This window comes from Dermochelys coriacea, chromosome 24 (assembly GCF_009764565.3).
Source record: "Dermochelys coriacea isolate rDerCor1 chromosome 24, rDerCor1.pri.v4, whole genome shotgun sequence".
NCBI classification, from domain to species: domain Eukaryota; kingdom Metazoa; phylum Chordata; order Testudines; family Dermochelyidae; genus Dermochelys; species Dermochelys coriacea.
Window position 1 is genome coordinate 14,437,362 of NC_050091.1, and position 17,333 is coordinate 14,454,694.

A 17,333-nucleotide genomic window follows, 5' to 3' on the forward strand; every position below is an offset into this window, starting at 1 on the left:
CACCCACTGCACCTTGCATTACTGCACGCCCCCCCAACCCCCCCCCCGCTGCCCCAGAGGAGGCAGAGCCTAGTCCAAGCCCCTCCCCATTTGGGAACTGAGCCTGGTCACCAGAAACCTGCAGCCACTTCCACACCCACACCCCTCCCCCGCCTGCACGGGGTGGGGGAAGGAGAAAGGGTATGAGCAGGAACACACCCATCACACACTCCCACAAGTGGTAAAGTGCATGTGAGGTTGCATACAGCCACCAGTGAATGTGAAAAATACCGGCTGGTGTGTGCGGAAAGCAACACACCTGTGCTACATGCACACGAAGCCTGGCACAAAAACATCCCACGTATGGGACAGAAATAAATGCCCACAGATGCACATACACACAATGTGTATGAGCTAATACACACAATGGTGTGCAAAAATACACACCCCTTCTGCACAAGGCACACACACCAGATGCCCACACCCCTCTTGCACAAAATGCACACCCCCAATGGATGCAAACATATATCATCAGTGCACACACCTTCAGGCACAAATGCATGCACCTGCCAACACAAACAGATGCACACAAGTGCAAAGCAGTGCAAAAATGCACACACCTTTGTGCACAGATGCCTCTGCAAATACATGCACATACACACACATGCAAAAAACACACCCCTAGGGATGTACACAACCCCTTCACAAATGCACCAAGAAAACTGCATGCACACATCCCCCTCTGCAAATGCACAACACACCTACCCACACAAACTCCTGCACAGCAATGCATGCTTATGCACATGCACACAAAGTCATAGAATAGCAGAGTTGGAAGGAGACCTCAGGTTATCTAGTCCAACCCCCTGCTCAAAGCAGGACCAATCCTCAATTTTTGCCCCAGATCCCTAAATGGCCCCCTCAGGAATTGAACTCACAACCTTGGGTTTAGGGAGCTAGGAAGGTCTGACCAGCCGGGGAACAAAGGGCGGAGGAGAGGTCTGGTGGGGTTGTTAGGCGTGGGGCTGCTGGAAGCGAAAAGCACCTGGACTGGGGCCAGAGGACTCTGGGCTGACCCAGATGGACCAGGCTGTAACTTTCTGTTCTCGATGTTAACTAAAGGCTTTTTCCAGGTTCCAGGCAGCTCATAACCCTCCTGCTTTTACACACTGCCCAAGAGTCACTCCAGATTAAGGAGGTTGGGGCACATTGCTCCCTTTGGGGGTACACATCTCCCTCAGGTGTCCAAATCAGGCAAACTCGCTGCAGGGAGCTCATGGCATGACGTAGGGGTGTGAAAGACTCTGAGATTAGGTCCCAGGAGGTGGTGAAGCCAGGTTGTTGCTCGGGGGGGGGTTGACACACTGAAGGGGCCTCCCCAGGGCTGGCCCTATGGATCTGTGAGACATGCACATGCGGATCCATGCAAAAAAGCACACAGCATGATGCGGGGGTGTGGAAAACTCCAAGGTTAGGTCCCAGAAGGTGGTGAAGCCAGGTGGTTGCTCCTAGTGAGAGGGGCGGGGGACTGATACACTGAAGGGGGCCTTCCCAGGGCTGGCCCTGTGGATCTGTGACACATACACACATGGATCCGTGCAAAAACACACACCTCCCTCACGCACCGAGATGCCTGCTCAGCTCCAAACGCACTTGGGCAAGCGCACGCCCACACGCTCCTGCAGTAATGTGCAAGGAAAAATTCACGCATGGGCCCACGGCACGTGGCCACAGAGGCTGACAGCAACACACGCATGATAGACCCCTCTGTGGGACTATTTTATTAACCCTGCTCCCATCCCACCTGCAATACCTGCTTCCGCATTTCTTCCATTTTCATCCCAGAAGTCTTAGATCTCGCAAATCCCGCAAGAAAGACAGATTGCCCCAGGCTGCTAAAAAAACCCAACATAAAACCGATCGGTGAAGATATCTATACAAACGGAATTCAGACACAATTTTTACCACTGAAAGAATAAAACAAAACTTGGTTAAATCATGTACAAACACACTGGAACTCCTTTCAGAGTAGCAGCCGTGTTAGTCTGTATTCGCAAAAAGAAAAGGAGTACTTGTGGCACCTTAGAGACTAACAAATTTATTAGAGCATAAGCTTTCGTGAGCTACAGCTCACTTCATCGGATGCATTGTCATAATAGACAGGAAATCTCTTTCTATCCCTCGCTTAACTTGAAGTACGAATACCTTCATTTAAAAACAGACACACGTGCTTGGCATTGCTGAGATTCTCTTTCTATCAAACTAATGGGAGATGTTGTGGGTTCCTGCAAATCGCTGCAGTCTGAGGTATTTGCCCACCTGCCACAAAGTACATTTCACCCACCCCCACTATTATGGCAGCGAGTCCTACTGGACCCGCGAGATCCAGTCCCGCTGTAGAGTTCTCCTTTGGATCTGTGACACATATGCACACGGATTCGTGCAAAAATGCATGCCCTCCATGCACCGAACTGCACACTCAGCTCCAAATGCACAGGTGCAAAAGCATGCCCACATGCTCCGGCTGCAACATGGAAGGAAAAATGCATGCACAGGCACACAGAGGCCAACCACAATGCATGCATGATCCCTCAGGGGCCCCAGGGCTCCCTGCTCTACCCCTCCAGACCCCACTCCCCTTCCAGAGGTGGGGACAGAACCCAGGATTCCTGGCTCCCAGCCCCTCTGCTCTAACCCACCAGACCCCACTCCCTTCCCAAAGCCGGGGATAGAACCCAGGCGTCCGAAGAGAGCTAGAGACTTGGAGGCGACAGGAGACAGCAGCGCCACCTGGTGGTTGACTGCGATAGCGCCGATCGCAGATCGAACCTAGCCCTCCGTAGGGTTAGCGAAGCGGGGCCATTCCAATCCCCTTTCCCCAGGGGCAGCAGATAAACTCCCCAGGTGGTCCCCCGTTGCCACGCAGCCCTCTCTGGGTGGGGCACAGGCCCCCCCTTCCTGCCCTGCCAGGAGAGCAAAAGAATTGAAGAGACTCATCCCAGGCTGTGTTAGGTTTCTCTTTATCAGCCATGGGGCCAGGTGACTCTGCTGCTTGGCATTGCCTTGGGGTGAGACTATGGCCACCTGGCAAGGCTGAGAGGGAGGGCTAAAGCCCTGAGCCGGGAGCCAGGATTCCTCCCGGGGATCTAGAGCTCTGGGAGGGGAGTGGGGTCTAGTGGTCAGAGCTGGGGGAGGCAGATGGGAGCCAGGACTCGTCCGGGGGTTCCAACCAAGCTCTGGGAGGGGAGTGGGGTCTAGTGGTTAGATCTGGGGGAGGCAGATGGGAGCCACGACTCCTGGGCTTTATCCCGAGTTTGACCACTACCCTCTGCCCCCTTGCCCAAGGTGAACAGGCTGCACATGGAGGCCCTGGCCAGCCTCACCATGTAGCTTTCTCTGGGTCCAGTTGGGGACACCATCCCCCTGCGCTCCAACCACCTGGGGTATTCCTAGGCACCCCCAGCCAGGAAGGTGCACAGGGCCTGCAGCAACTCTGATGGCAAGCGGGGGCAGGGGCAGGCCACGAGGGGATGGCCACACCCAGCACCCCTGAAATGCGGCTGGGCTGGAGGACGAGGAACTTTCTCTGCTTCCTGAGTTCGCCAAGGATCAGGCCCAGCTGTACCTGAATGGGACCCAGTGACACCCCTCCTCCCCCAGGACCGGGCCCCCCAGGACCTGGCCCAACTCTGCCGCTAGGCTCAGGCTCTCGGCAGCCGCAGGCAGCGTTGCTCACACCTGGGCCAGCTCCCGGCTCAGGCTCTCGGCAGAGGCAGGCAGCTCCCAGCAGATTCAGTTTTCAGCTTTTCTCCCCACACGCGGGGGCTCGAAGCAGAATTTGTTTTTAACTGAAGGCTGAGATTCCGGAGCCACCCCTAAGGCCAGGAGACCAGGGTGATGGGCCCCAGATCTTCCTGCAGCCGGGGGGGGGGGGGGCGCATTGGGAAATGTGTGTTTCTTGCAACTGCTTTTTTTCCTCTCACTTCTTTCAGCTGGGAGTGGGGGAGGAAGTGGCTGCTGGAGATGCCCCCCCACCCCTCCAATGGAGAATAAGCCCTGCTAGAGAATTGCAGTTTAGGGTTGTGGTGACACTGGGGGACCCGCAGCCTCTGGAAAAACCCAGGCCTGAGTTCTCCTACCCCCCCCAACTCTGCCAGTGCCTCTCAATCCCCACCCACAGCCCCTATATAACCCATTCCTAGGCTCCCCTCAATCCTGACCTGCAAGCCCCTGCTACACCAGCCCTGCCCCTCCCCGTGCAGCCCTGGGCACCCCTCAACCCCCACCCGCAGCCCCCAGCTGTCCCCCCCTACCTATGGCTGGGTGACCAGGAGCCTCCTCTACATCTGGGGAGGTAGCTTCAGGCCCTGTGCACTGCATGGGGGCTGGGGGGGAGGGGAAGGGGGTTCAGAGTCTCACAACCCCCCTCCCCCGCTGCACTCGTCCCATCAGCCCAGGGGAGAGGGGGTCTTCCAGCAACTCTCATTGCTGCATGGGGTCCAGACCCAGGGACCCCCTGCTGCAGGAGGGAGCTGAACACTGGGGGCCTGGCTTTCTGGGGAGCCCCTGGGGGTAGAGAAGAGGAACACAGGTGCTGGCAGCTCCAGGGCAATTGGGTCTGGGGCTGTGGCAAAGCCAATGCATCCCCTTCCCCATGGGCCCAGCACGGCAGGTGGCCCCCCACAGCAGCCAGGTGGCCCGGCCCTGGCCCATGGCCAATGTCCCCCTTCCCCATCCAAGAACAAACAAGGCTGAGGGGAGGGAAACACGGCTGCAGTAAAATAAATTGCACTTTAATAAGAAAGTCTGTGCACAGGGGGGCAGCCCCCTCTGTGGGCAGGACAGCAAACCCTGCCCCCCCAAGAGACAAACCCCACCCCCCCCAAGAGACATCTGTATAAAAAACCAGCCCTGGTGAATGGCTCTGGGTGGAGTCAGGCCCTGATTCCCTCTCCCCTCACCCAACAGCAGGGGCCCCATCCCCTGCCAGCACCCCCACCAGCTTGGGGGCCCCAATCAGGGCCCCACTCCCTGGTCCGCTCTACCCCACATCCCCTGCCTTGGCTGAGGGCCCAATCCCCCCCCCCAGCAGCACCAGCCCAAGGCCCCACCCCCTCCAGCTGGGCATCTTTGGTTGCTCAGTCCAGGGTGGATTGGGGGGGAGTGGGGGCCAGTCCAGGGGCCAACCACGCCTCCCCACATCCCAGACCCTCCTGCAGGCGGGGAGGTCACGTGGGGCGGTGCAGGCCCTTCTCGGTGCCGATGGCGACGGTGATGTTGGTGTAGAGGGGCTGGCGCTCCTTGGCCAGCAGCTGGTACTCCAGGGTGTTCATGCCATCCTGGCGCCAGGTCCGTCGCGTCTTGGCCAGCAGGTTAAACCTGGGGGGGCAGAGGAGGGGGGTTAGCTGGACAAAGACACCCCCCCATCCTGCCCACTGCCGGGATGCTGCCCAATTCCCTGCCGGATCTCCCCCCCCCACACTGCAAGGCCCCCCCTGGCCCATCCCCCCGCCATTCCCCTCCCCCACCGCCAGGACACCCCCCTTGCCCCATCCCCCCGCCATTCCCCTCCCCCACCGCCAGGACACCCCCCCCGCCATTCCCATTCCCCTCCCCTCCCCACCACCAGGACACCCCCCCCCGCCATTCCCATTCCCCTCCCCGCCCCACCACCAGGACACCCCCCCCCGCCATTCCCATTCCCCTCCTCTCCCCACCACCAGGACTCCCCCCCACCATTCCCATTCCCCTCCTCTCCCCACCACCAGGACTCCCCCCCACCATTCCCATTCCCCTCCTCTCCCCGCCGCCCGGTTCCCCCTCCCCACCCGCCAAGCCCCACCCCATTCCCCTCCCCCACCGCCCGGTTCCCCCTCCCCACCCGCCAAGCCCCACCCCATTCCCCTCCCCCGCCATTCCCAGGACCCGCCCCCACCTGCCAAGCCCCACCCCATTCCCCTCCCCCGCTGCCAGGATCCCCCCCCCATGCTGCTCCCCTCCCCCGCTGCCAGGATCCCCCTGAACTCCTCACACCACTCCCCTCTCCCACTGAGCGGATCCCTCCCCCTTGCCGTTCCCCTCCCCCCATCACCTCCTGGGGTTCTGCTCATTGCCCTTGTCGTGGCCGTGTTTGATCATGCGGTAGCGGCCATGCTGGATGGAGGGCCGGGAGATCAGCATCCCGCTCAGCGCCACCCTGCGGGGAGGGGAGGCAGGGTTAAAAACCACGGGCCCATCTAGCCTGGCATCCTGTCATCCCCCCGCCCATCACACCCGCAGGCCCATCCAGCCTCACAGCAGAGGGGCTGGGAGCCAGGACTCCTGGGTTCTCTCCCCGGCTGTGCCGCTCACGTGCCTTGGTTTCCCCACCTGTGTAAGAGACCATGTGACCCCCTCCCATAAACCTGGACTAGCCCAGCAGGTATCATATGAGAATCCTCACTCCCCCCCCCCCCGCCCCCGCACACACCCCGCGTGGGAAAACCCAAAGGGGTGATTGGCTGTGAGACTGCCCACGGCCCTGCCCCCTACCTCACAGCGATGTCATCGTCTTCGCCCCCCCAGCCCCAGTAGTTGTTGGGGAAACCGTTCATCTTCATGTACTGCTCCGGGGTCAAAGCCGACACCCCCCCAAAGTAGGTCTTGTAGGGCAACCTACCGGGAGGAGAGGGCAGCGTCAGCAGGGGGCACTCCAGTTGGGCAGTGATGGTGGGGGAGGGGAATCCAGGCAGTCAATCACACTTGCCAGAGATGCAGCCCCTCTGGGGTGGGGCGCGGGGCCTGGTTATAAAGGGACCCGACGCAGACATTTGGCCCCTCTGGGGCGGGGCATCCAGGTATCTCTCACTCAGCATGGAGACAGTGGCCACCTCTGGAGTGGAGCACGAGCTCTGGTTATACGGGAACCTCATGCCTGGCAAGATGCGGCTCCTCTGGGGTGGGGCTCGGGAGCTGGTTATCCATGGCACCCTTTGCCCGGCGTGAAGACATGGTGGGCTGGTTATCTGGGCACCCCTCGCCCACCATGGAGATGAAGCCACCTCTGGGGCGGGGCGTGCTTATTCAGGGACCCCTTGCCCAGCATGGAGATGCAGCCACCTCTGGGGCGGGGCGTGCTTATTCAGGGACCCCCCTCGCCCAGCATGGAGATGCAGCCACCTCTGGGGCAGGGCGTGCTTATTCAGGGACCCCTTGCCCAGCATGGAGATGCAGCCACCTCTGGGGCAGGGCATGCTTATTCAGGGACCCCTTGCCCAGCATGGAGATGCAGCCACGTCTGTGGTGGGGCTCAGGGGCTGGTTATCCAGGGGATCCCTCTCCCGGCATGAAGACATGGCGGGCTGGTTATCTGGGCACCCTTCAGCCAGCATGGAGATGGGGCAGGGCGCAGGGACCCACTTGTATCCGAACTTGTCCATGGCGACGGAGGCGTGCTTGGGGAAGCGGTCGCAGGTGTACAGGTTGCGGTCATCCTCAGGGATGAGGTCAACGTCGTGGAAGAACATGCAGTCCCACTCCTCATCTTTCATCGCCTCCTTGAACCCCACATTCAGCAGCTTGGCCCGGTTAAAGGTGTAGTTCCCTGCCTGGCGGGTGGGAAGTGGGGGGACAATAGAGGGTTACCGCCAGCCCCCTGCTCTAACCACTAGCCCACACCCTCCGAGAGCCAGGATAGAACCCAGAAGTCCTGGCTCCCAGCCCCCCCGCTCTAACCCCAAAGAGCCGACCCAACCTCCCCCCGGACCTCAGCATCTGGGGCACCTGGTGGATGATGTAGATGCCGTAGGTGAGCTGCTGGCGCTGCAGGAAGGGGTGCAGGAAGTAGAGAAGGTAGCGCAGGTGCTGCTCCCGGTTGCGGTGGGGGATGATGACGGCCGTGCGGTGAAGGGGCTCGCAGTCGGGGGGCTGGTACCTGCCTCCGGCCGTCACGTAGGGGTTCTTGCGGACAATCTCCTCCAGGGTCAGCCCTGGGGGGAAGGTCACCCGGATCGGGCCCCCTGCAGGGCAAAACAAACATCTGAGCCCTAGGAAACTTGGGGTTCACAGCTCTGGGGGGCTGCCCCCATACTCACAGAGATGCTTCAAATCCATGTGAGCCCCCAAATCTCTGCCCCACTCCCACAGCCAGGGACAAAACTTAGGAGTCCTTGGCGCCCAGCTGCCCTGATCTCACCACTAGACCCCACTTCCCCAACAGAGCCAGGGAGACAACACAGGAGTCCTGCCTCCAAACCCCCCGCTCTACCCACTAAACCCCACTCCCCTCCCAGATGGGATAGAACCCAGCTGTCCTGACCCCAGCACCCCCTACCCTCACCACTAACCCAACCCCGCCCCTCCTGAAGCCAGGGCTAGGACCCAGGGCTCTGGGCACCCCTTACCTAGGAACGGGGAGGTCTCAGGGCAGTAGGGCAGTTCCTCGGGACGCAGCGGGGGCCGGGCGATGAGGCTGAGGTTGGCGTAGACATCGCCGGGCAGCGAGGCGTTGTGGGTGGCGCCCTGCGGCCCCCCAAGCCCGGCCGTGGCCCCCCCTTTGTAGAAGATGCCCAGGAAGTAGGCGACCCGCCGGCGGTAGCCCTCATGGTAGAGCAGCGCCATCACCACCAGCTGCACCCCCAGCAGGAGCAGCAGGTACCGGCCGCGGGACTGGAGCATGGCGCGGGGCCAGGATCATCTAGCCATGGCCGGCGGGCGGGCAGGGCCCATGCAGGGACGGCTGCGGCTCGGCCTCCTGAGGACAGACTGGGGGGGGGGGGAGGTACATGAGCCCCTGTGCCACCTATAAACCAACCCCACTGCTCCCCAAGAGCTGGGGAGAGAACCCAGGAGTCCTGGGTCCAAGCCCCCCTGCTCTAGCCCCCTAGACCCTCTTCCCTCTCAGAGCAGGGGATAGAACCCAGGAGTCCTGGCTCCCAGCCCCCCTGCTCAAGCCCCCTAGACCCTCTTCCCTCTCAGAGCAGGGGATAGAACCCAGGAGTCCTGGCTCCCAGGCCCCCTGCTCTAGCCCCAGAGCCTCCACTCACCTCCCAGTGCTTGGACAAGAACCCAGGCGTCCTGGACACACTCTCACCACCTCACCTGCCTGAGGTGTGAGCCAGAAGGAGGCGTGGCAGGAATTGGGAAATCAGGGAAGACAAAAGCCAGCCAGCGCAGCTCAATAAGTGTCTCCAGGAACAGATACTGCCTTCCCCCACAGGGTCCCTGCCACTCCCGCTGACAGCTGGTAGCCAGCCAGGACTCCTGGGTTCTATCCCAGCTCTGGGAGGGGTGTGTAGGGTCGGGGGGGGGGGCTGGAAGGCAGGACTCCTGGGTTCTATTCCCTGCTCTGGGAGGGGTGTGTAGGGTCGGGGGGGGGGCTGGAAGGCAGGACTCCTGGGTTGTATCCCCCGCTCTGTGGGGGTGTAGGGTCGGGGGGGAGAAGGGGCTGGAAGGCAGGACTACTGGGTTCTATCCCCCGCTCTGTGGGGTTGTAGGGGGGGGGGGGGCTGGAAGGCAGGACTCCTGGGTTCTATCCCCCGCTCTGGGACGGGGATGCGCTGGTTAGCGCTGAAGCTGGCCTGGTTGGGTCCTGGATGTGGGGTGCTCGGGGACTCGGCTCCACCTAGCTCAGCATCCAGGCTCTGACCCCAGATGGGCGGCAGCTGCTTTCATGTGCCCGGGGCTGGATGTTTCACATACTTGGCAGGAACCCTTTGTCCCTGCACCTGCTGCTCTTGGGGGAGGGGATCATTCCAGCCACAGGGCCAACAGCACCAAGGGAACCCAGGCGTCCTGGCTCCCAGTCCCGCCCTCCCTGGCTCTAACCACTTGACCTCACTCCCCTCACCCGGGGATAGAACCCAGGTGTCTTGGCTCCCAGCCCCCACCCACCATGGTGTCCCCTGCCTCCCACTCCCTAGGTCTGGGAACTGGTTTCTCCGGATTGACCAGCCTTGTGAAATTCCAGGTCCTGGCTGCTCTGATCCGGATTCCGGACTGATGCTGGTGCCCAGACTCTGCCCACGCTAGGGCAGGAGGGGTCCAGGGACTCCCCAATCCCACCTCCATGGGGCTGGAACAGAGCCAGCACCTGATACAGGGCAAAGGCCCAGTGTCCAACCCCCCAGTTTGCTCCAGAGCCTGGGGTCCCCCAGCCCGAGGGAGAGAAATCTGGGGTACCTACCTCGAGACGGGCAGCGCCCCCCAGCCAGCTCCGCCGGGGCGGCTCTCACTCCCTGCAGCTGGCTTGGGGCTCCAGGCTCTGTTCGTGGGGCGCCTGGGGGGAAGGAAGAGGAGGAGAGCGTGAGAGGAAGCAGGAAGGATAAAATAGGGAAGTGGGGGGAATGGACTAGGGTCTGAGACAAAAGACCCACCCCATTTTTCCATCCCACTGCTTTAGCGCTGAAAGGTAGCCACCTCTGGGGGAGAGCGCAGCACCTGGCCACTGCCCCAGCAACGCTGAGCCAGGTCGTTAAGGAGTAAAGCGTCCAAGGGGAAACTGGGCTTCCCAAGGGAAAAGGAAATGAGCCCCCCCAGCTGCCCCATTCCCTGCAGCACGTTGCCCTCCTGCCCTGCCCCCTGCAGCACGGCACCCCGTACTGAGACCCTGCCCTGCTCCCCACAGCACAGAGTCCCCAGCTCCATGTCATGACCTGGACCTCAGCCCTGCATACCATGAGATGCCAGGGCACCTGGGCTCCCACCCCAAGGTGGGCATGGGACATGCCAGGGCCCCAGAGACCCGGCCTGGACCCCAGGGGGCAGGCACAGAGCCTGGTGGATTCACCACCCCCATTCCTCCCCCCCCCCCAGTTGCTGGGCGAGCCAGAGTGCCAGCATACTGTTGCTTAGACAACCAGGGGTTGCCAGGCAGTAACTCCTCATCCCTCTTAAAGGGCCCCAAGGCTTGGAAAGCAGCAAACCCCATCACAGGGTGCCTGCCAGACGCCCCTTCCTTACAGAGTGAGGCATATGCACAGACCCCCCCGCCCTCCCCTCCCCCAGCAGCTAGAGGAAGAAAGCAGGAGCTGGCATGTTTGAGTTCCTGTCTGGGTTACCTAGGTCACGTGGGGGTGGCTCGCCCAGTGTTGAGATGCAGCCACTTCTGGGGTGGGGCAGCTGGGGAACAGACACCCAGTGACCTGCAATCTAGGACAGGAAGCGAAGGAGAGCCCTTTACCCCGCAGAGCTGCGGGTGCATTTACGTCATCAGGGCAGGACCAGCCAGTTTTCATGTCCTGGTGCAGCTCAGCCTCTCTTTGCTCCACACAGCGGTTTTGGGGCAGCAATGTGCCCAGAGGAGAAACACGGGGAAGGATCGAAGTCCAAGGTTGCTCTACCTCCGTCCGTGTAGGGACCCAGCTGCGCGCCACGCCACAGCCAAATACCAATGAAGTCGCAAGGTGAAACGAGCCAACACCTCAACCCCCCTCCCCAAGCCGGCTCCACCCCAGTAAGGACTGCAAGAAAGAAATGGGCATGCAAGCCAGGGATAGAACCCAGGAGTCCTGGTTCCCAGCCCTCCCCCTCCCCGCTCTAACCACTAGACCCCACTCCCCTTCCAGAGCCAGGGATAGAACCCAGGAGTCCAGGTTCCCAGCCGCCCCTGCTCTAACTACTAGATCCCACTCCCCTTGCAAAGCCGGGAAAAGAACCCAGGAGTCCAGGCTCCAAGCCCCACCACTTCTAACTCGCTAGCCCATATTTTGCCCCATAGGTGACCTCTTTAAGCACCCCCACGTAGCTCAGCTGACTCCCCCGTGCACCGGCACTAATGTGGCAATTACAAAAGTGCTGGACCTGACGTCAGGGGGATGGACATGAGCCAACACCACCACGGCCCTTGGCACCATTCCACACAGCGAGGCCAGTCAGGACCCCGGCCAGGCCAGCCCCTGAACCCCAATCTGGCCCCAGGCCAGGGGACTGGCTGGCTCAGGTGGTCCCCTCTAGTGGGCGCCGGCCCCGATCCATCTCCAGGGCGGGGGGACTGGCTGGGGCGGGATAGGTTCTGCTCCACCGACTCCGCTCCAGCCAGCCGCCAGCAGGTGCCGTAGCCAGACAATGGCTCATTAACAGGCAGTGGGGCCCAGGCAGCTGGGCACCGCATGAGGATTGCACCCAGGAGGGGCACAGAGCCAGCTGGAAGATGGGCATCGAGCCAGGCTCAAGCCAACAGCGTGACATGGGCCCTTTCGGAAACAGAGCCAGGTCCACGCCCAGACACAGCACACGCCCGGCGAATGGGTGCCCACAGGGTGCATGGGGGGAGTCCCAGGACCCTTAGCTGGAGCTGGGAGGTCACAACAGTGCTGAGCTAGCCCTGGGGAGGGAGATCCAGTGCTGGGAGGGTGAGACAGACCAGTGTGTGGGGGGCAGTGCTGGCATGGGGTGGAACGTGGGGGAGGGGATGGGTGCCCACGGAAGGAAGGGAGGGAAGCTGGGTGAGCAAGGCCAAGCCACTCCCCCGCTCTGTGCCTCAGTTTCCCCAGCCATCAAGCAGGGATAACTCTTCTTTCCCTCTTGCATAAAGCGCTGAGCTCTTTGGCTGCTTTATTAAGGGCAGTGGTGCCGCAACACCGGGGGTCCCGCCAGCTCTTGTCTCGGCCCCGTGGTGCTGCCCGGCTCCTGAGGTGGAATTTGTCCGGCTTTAACCTCCGGCCACTGGTTCTCGGCTAGATCCACGAGCCTCCCATTTCCTCCCCACACCCTGATCATCGCTGCTCCATCCTCGCTGCGACGGCTCGCTACTGGGCCCCTTCTCCTGCCCCGCGATCATGTCAGGGTCTCTCTTCCACCTCTGTCAACGAGTGCCCCACCAGCACCAGGCGCAGCGCTGGCCTCACCCCGCGGCGCACAGAGGGAGAAGTCGCCCAGAAAGTGCTGGCAAAAAGCAGAGGTCAGCGGAAACTCAGCTGCAAAAATCTCAGCACCAGAACCGACCCGACAGGCGGAAGAACCAGCCCACTGCACGCTGGGACAGTTCAAGCTTCATCCGTCCCCGCTCTAAACCACCAGACCCCACTCCCCTCCCAGAGACAGGGATAGAACCCAGGTGTCCTGACTCCCATCCCGCACGAGCCTCCCACCCTAGCCATTAGATCCCATTCCCGCTCCCCGAGCTGGGGACAGAACCCAGGAGTCCTGCGGACCTCGTGAGACCTGCGTGGCCTGTCAGCCACCGGGAGGGAGATGCCAGAACTGGGTACCGCTGGCATCCAGCAGCGTCTGTGGATGAAACTGGGTCAGGAAGAATAAAACCCCCTGAGCACATGGCGCTGTCCGTTTGGAGACTTTGTTTCTGGCCTCAGGGACTTCCAGTGGCAGCGAGTTCCACAGGCTGCTGCATAAAAAGGGGCTTGGCAGCTTCTGTTGGAACAGCAGCACTGCCTCCTGCTAGGTGGGTGGGACTGGGACCTAGATGGACCCAGCTCTGGAAGGAGAGTGGGATCTAGTGGGTTAAAGTAGGAGAACTGGGAACCAGGACTCCTGGGTTCTATCCTAGCTCTGAGAGGGGGGTGGGGGTCAAGTGGGTCAGAAGCAGGGGTGCCAGGACTGCGAATCTAGTAGCTCAGCACCCCAAGGGCTGAGTGAGCATCTCCCCTGCCACCCGGAGACCCCCAGTGCCAACCACCAGACACCACCACGCTTCCCGGACCTGCGCTCCCTGCCCAGCCTGAGAGGACAGGGGCAGCAGGCTGGAGGGGCCCAGGGGCTGAGGGCGGGGGGCGCGCATGGAGCGGGTGAGAAACTGGCCAGATGTGCAGTCTGACCCAGGGGGGCAGTAAGGGGGCAAGAGAGCAGCCAGAGGGGCCCAAAGGCCTCATCCGGCCCCTCCAATAGGCATGGGGGCAGGGCTGGCATGTGGAGCCCCATGGGGCAGGGCCAAACGCTACGCACACAGGGTTCGAGGAGCACCCCAGCTCATTACCCTTCCCCTGGTGGGGGTCAGCGTGCCCCCACCCCTGCATACGCCCATAGGGGAGGGGACGATCCATGTTGGGAAGAGCAGGGGGCGGGAGGTACCATGGGGCTGCACAGGAGAGGGGGCACTCCCCATAGGGGACAGGAGGGGTGGGGGGTACCCAGAGGGAACACAAGGGAGGCGGCGTGCTCCCATGGAGGGGCAGGTCATACTCTGGGGGTGCACAGAGGAGGGGGAGTAGGGAGAGCAGGTGCTCCCCGTGGGGGACGGGCTGGGGGGAGCAGGGGTGGGAGGTACCCTGGGCATGCACAGGGGAGGGGGCTCCCCATGGGGGTCAGGGTTACTCCAGGGTCCACAGGGGAGGGAGCAGCAGGTGGAGAAGATGGGGGGTGCCGGGGTGCTCTGAGGTGCACAGGAGAGAGTGCAGTGATGGGAGCTCCCCATAGGGGGAAGGCTGGAGGGGGGCGGGGGAGTACCCTGGGGGTGTCCAGGGGAGGGAGCAGCAGGGGGAGAAGATGAGGGGGCAGGGCGGGCTGGGGGGAGCAGGGGTGTGGTACCCCAGGGTGAACAGGGGAGGGGGCTCCCCGTGGGGGGCAGGGCAGGGGGGAGAAGAGGTGGGGGTACCCCAGGAGTGCACAGGGGAGGAGGGAGCACGGGGAGGAGATGGGGGACTCCCCGTGGGGGGTGGGGCGGGCTGGGGGGAGCAGGGATGGAGGGTACCTCGGGTGCACAGGGGAGGGGGGTGGGGCAGGCTGGGGGGAGCAGGGACGGGGGGTACCGCGGGGTGCACGGGGAAGGGGGCTCCCCCTGGAGGGGGCAGGGCGGGCTGGGGAGAACAGGGCTGAGGGGTACCCCGGGGTGCACAGGGGAGGGGGGAGAGCAGGGGCCGGAGATGGGGGGAATCCCTGTATGGCATAGGGCAGGGCAGGCTGGGGGAAGCAGGGATGGGGGTACCCCTGCATGCACAGGGGAGTGGGGCTCCCCGTGGGGCATGGGGTGGGCTGGGGGGAGCAGGGCAGGGGGTGCCCCAGGGTGCACAGAGGAGGGGGGAACAGAGGCAGGAGATGGGGGTCCCCAATGGGGGCTGGGGGAAGCAGGAGCAGGGGGTACCCCAGGCGCACAGCGGAGGGGGAAGCAGGGGGAGGAGACAGGGGGAGGGGGCCCCCCACGGGGGGTACCCCAGGGTGCACAGAGGAAGGGGGAGCAGGGGGAGGAGACGGGGGAGGGGGTCCCCGTGGGGCGGGGCGGGCTGGGAAGCCGGGTTGGGGGTACCCCAGGGTGCACAGGGGAGGGGGAGCAGGAGATGGGGAGGGGGCTCCCTAAGGGGCACAGGGCGGGCTGGGGGTACCCGGGGGGAGGGGACCCGGCTCTCACCCTCTCGCTCCCTGCAGCTCCGGGCGGCGCGGCCGGGCCGGGCACGAGCCCCCTGCGCGCTCCCGCCCCTCCCTGGCCCGACGGGGGCGGGACTCCCTCGCGTCACCGGGGAGGCTGGGCTCCCATTGGCCGGGAGAGGGGGCGGGGCTCGGCCGGAGGGTCAGAGACGGGCCGGGGTCGGAGAGACCATCCGCAGGGGGAGACACCAACCTGGGAGGCGGGAGAGACCAACCTGGGCAAAGGGACCGTCCTAAGCAGGGGGCGAGACCACTATCTACGCGCGGGGGGGGGGGGGGAGGGTGTGTGGATTTTTTACCCCTTGCTCAGGCCCATAGCTCTAGCTTGCCCCTTTTTCTCTCTTCGCCCATCACCTGCCCCCCCGGGGGAGCTGTGCCAAACATGGGGGAAACTGAGGCACGCAGTGGCCTGGCAAAAAATGCTGCAGCAAATCCCCACTTTGTTGGAGCAAAGCGCGTTGGCCAGACTCACGGGCTGGGGGCTCCCCCCGGGGACTGGCGCTGCTGAGAAAGATCGGGGGGCTGTAGGGGTTCAGCAGCGGCACACGATGCTCCCGGGGCGACGCTGAGCTCCTGGGGTGCACAAACTGGGGACACACGAGTGGGAGCAGAGCGGTTATTTTCCCTCTGGATCTGGCCTGGGGGTGACTGGGCTGGCAAACCGAGCCCAGACCTGGTGTCCCCAGTTGAGGATGAATTGAGGAGGGGGTCAGAGAAGAAACCAGGGGGAATGATTTCAGGGATGGAAACCCCATCTTAGGGTGAGAGACTCCAGCAGCTCCGTCTATTGAGCCAAACAAAGGGAAAGTTACGGGGGGACCTGATCCCCGTCTGTGAACACCTCCATGGGGGACAAATATTTAATACCGGGCTCTTCGAGCCAGTAGGGGCACCTGCAACACCCGCCAACCGCTGGGATTTGAAGCTAGATGAATCCAGGGTAATAAGAGGGGAATTGTCAGCCGTGTGGGAGTAATTCCCCCTGGGGATAATTTCCCAGGAGCTGCAGGGGATTCTCTGTCACTGGGGGGTTTAAAATCCCCTCGGGGTGTTGCTCAAAAAGTTCCACTTGATGGAGGATTTGTGGGGCAGTTCCTTGGTCAGGGAGTCTGACTAGATGGTCCTATCTGGCCGTGGTAGCCAGATATCTCTCTCCTGGCCCCACGGCGCCAGCTGCCTCCAAAATGGCATCTTGACTTGATCTCACCCCATGGCTGCTGTGGAGAGGAGCTACATCCCCCTTCCCCTCAGCCACAGCTGACCAGGGAGCCCCCCCATCCTGATTCCCATCACGCAGGCCCCCAGCACCCCCCAGCTTGAGGCCATGAGGGGTGGAAATGAGAGGCCCTACGGCCCTGGGCCAGGGAGATGGAGGAACAACAGGAAACAGCTGCGGAGCAGCTGGGCCCCGGCCCCACAGATGGGGCCTGGGGGAGGGGGAGTCACGAGGCAGCAGGACATGATGCCAGCTGGCCAGGGATAGAGATGCTCCCTCCTACACTAAGTGCTAATAACCCCAGGGTCCCGGAGGGGTGCTATGCAACAGAGAGCAGGGTGGGGGCTCAGAGGGGGCACTGTGCTGCAGGAAGCAGGGTGGGGGCTCAGTAGGGGGCACCATGCTGCCGGGAGCGGGTTTGGGACTCAGCAGGGAGCCCCTGGCTGCAGGGAGTTTCACATATTCTTCACTTCCCGTACTTAATTACTGTGCAGCGTTGCCATGCAGCTGTTCCCCAGCTGCCCCACCCCAGAGGTGGCTGCATCTCAGCGCTGGGCAAGCCATCCTCATGCGGCATTATGTGTGGCTGTTCCCTTGCTGCCCCGCCCAGAGCTGCCTGCACCTCAGTGCTGAGTGAGCCATCCCCAATGTGGTTGTTTCCCAGCTGCCCCGCCCCAGAGCTGGCTGCATTTCCCTCACGTCTGTCCAGGCTAGGGATAGATCAGGGTCTGTTCTGATCTGGGCTACGTCTCCACATCCTTCAGCAAAAAAACTTCAAAACAGACTCCAAGGAGAGACTGCTGAATTGGAATTAATTTGCAAACTGGATACAATTAACTTAGGC

At 62.4% G+C, this 17,333-nt stretch overlaps 1 protein-coding gene across 5 annotated transcripts; it reads right to left on the reverse strand.

Moving 5' to 3' along the window:
• Positions 1-4,751: 4,751 nt before the first annotated feature.
• LOC119847973 (beta-1,4-galactosyltransferase 3-like) lies at positions 4,752-15,445 on the reverse strand. Of its 5 annotated transcripts, none has more exons than XM_043501961.1 (8): positions 15,257-15,445; positions 10,142-10,234; positions 8,361-8,710; positions 7,741-7,976; positions 7,378-7,565; positions 6,511-6,633; positions 6,071-6,175; positions 4,752-5,358 (listed from the first exon to the last, which is right to left on the reverse strand). In XM_043501961.1, exons 3-8 carry the CDS (start codon positions 8,632-8,634, stop codon positions 5,208-5,210), a joined length of 1,077 nt encoding a protein of 358 aa, XP_043357896.1. In that variant the 5' UTR covers positions 8,635-8,710; positions 10,142-10,234; positions 15,257-15,445; the 3' UTR covers positions 4,752-5,207. The 5 variants fall into 5 exon arrangements, with proteins under 5 accessions (XP_043357896.1, XP_038239196.1, XP_043357895.1 ...); XM_038383268.2 differs by having other exon boundaries at positions 8,361-8,721; positions 15,257-15,360; XM_043501960.1 differs by lacking the exon at positions 15,257-15,445 and adding an exon at positions 11,016-11,392.
• Between the last annotated feature and the right edge of the window lie 1,888 nt (positions 15,446-17,333).

Coding starts and splice junctions, on each gene's coding strand:
- LOC119847973 (XM_043501961.1), bottom strand. CDS start 8,634: ATGCTCCAGTCCCGCGGCCGGTACCTGCTGCTCCTGCTGGGGGTGCAG. Junction 6,634..7,377: donor ATGGACAAGTTCGGATACAA/GTGGGTCCCTGC, acceptor TCCTCCCGGTAG/GTTGCCCTACAAGACCTACT. Junction 5,359..6,070: donor AATGAGCAGAACCCCAGGAG/GTGATGGGGGGA, acceptor CTGCCCCCCCAG/GTTTAACCTGCTGGCCAAGA.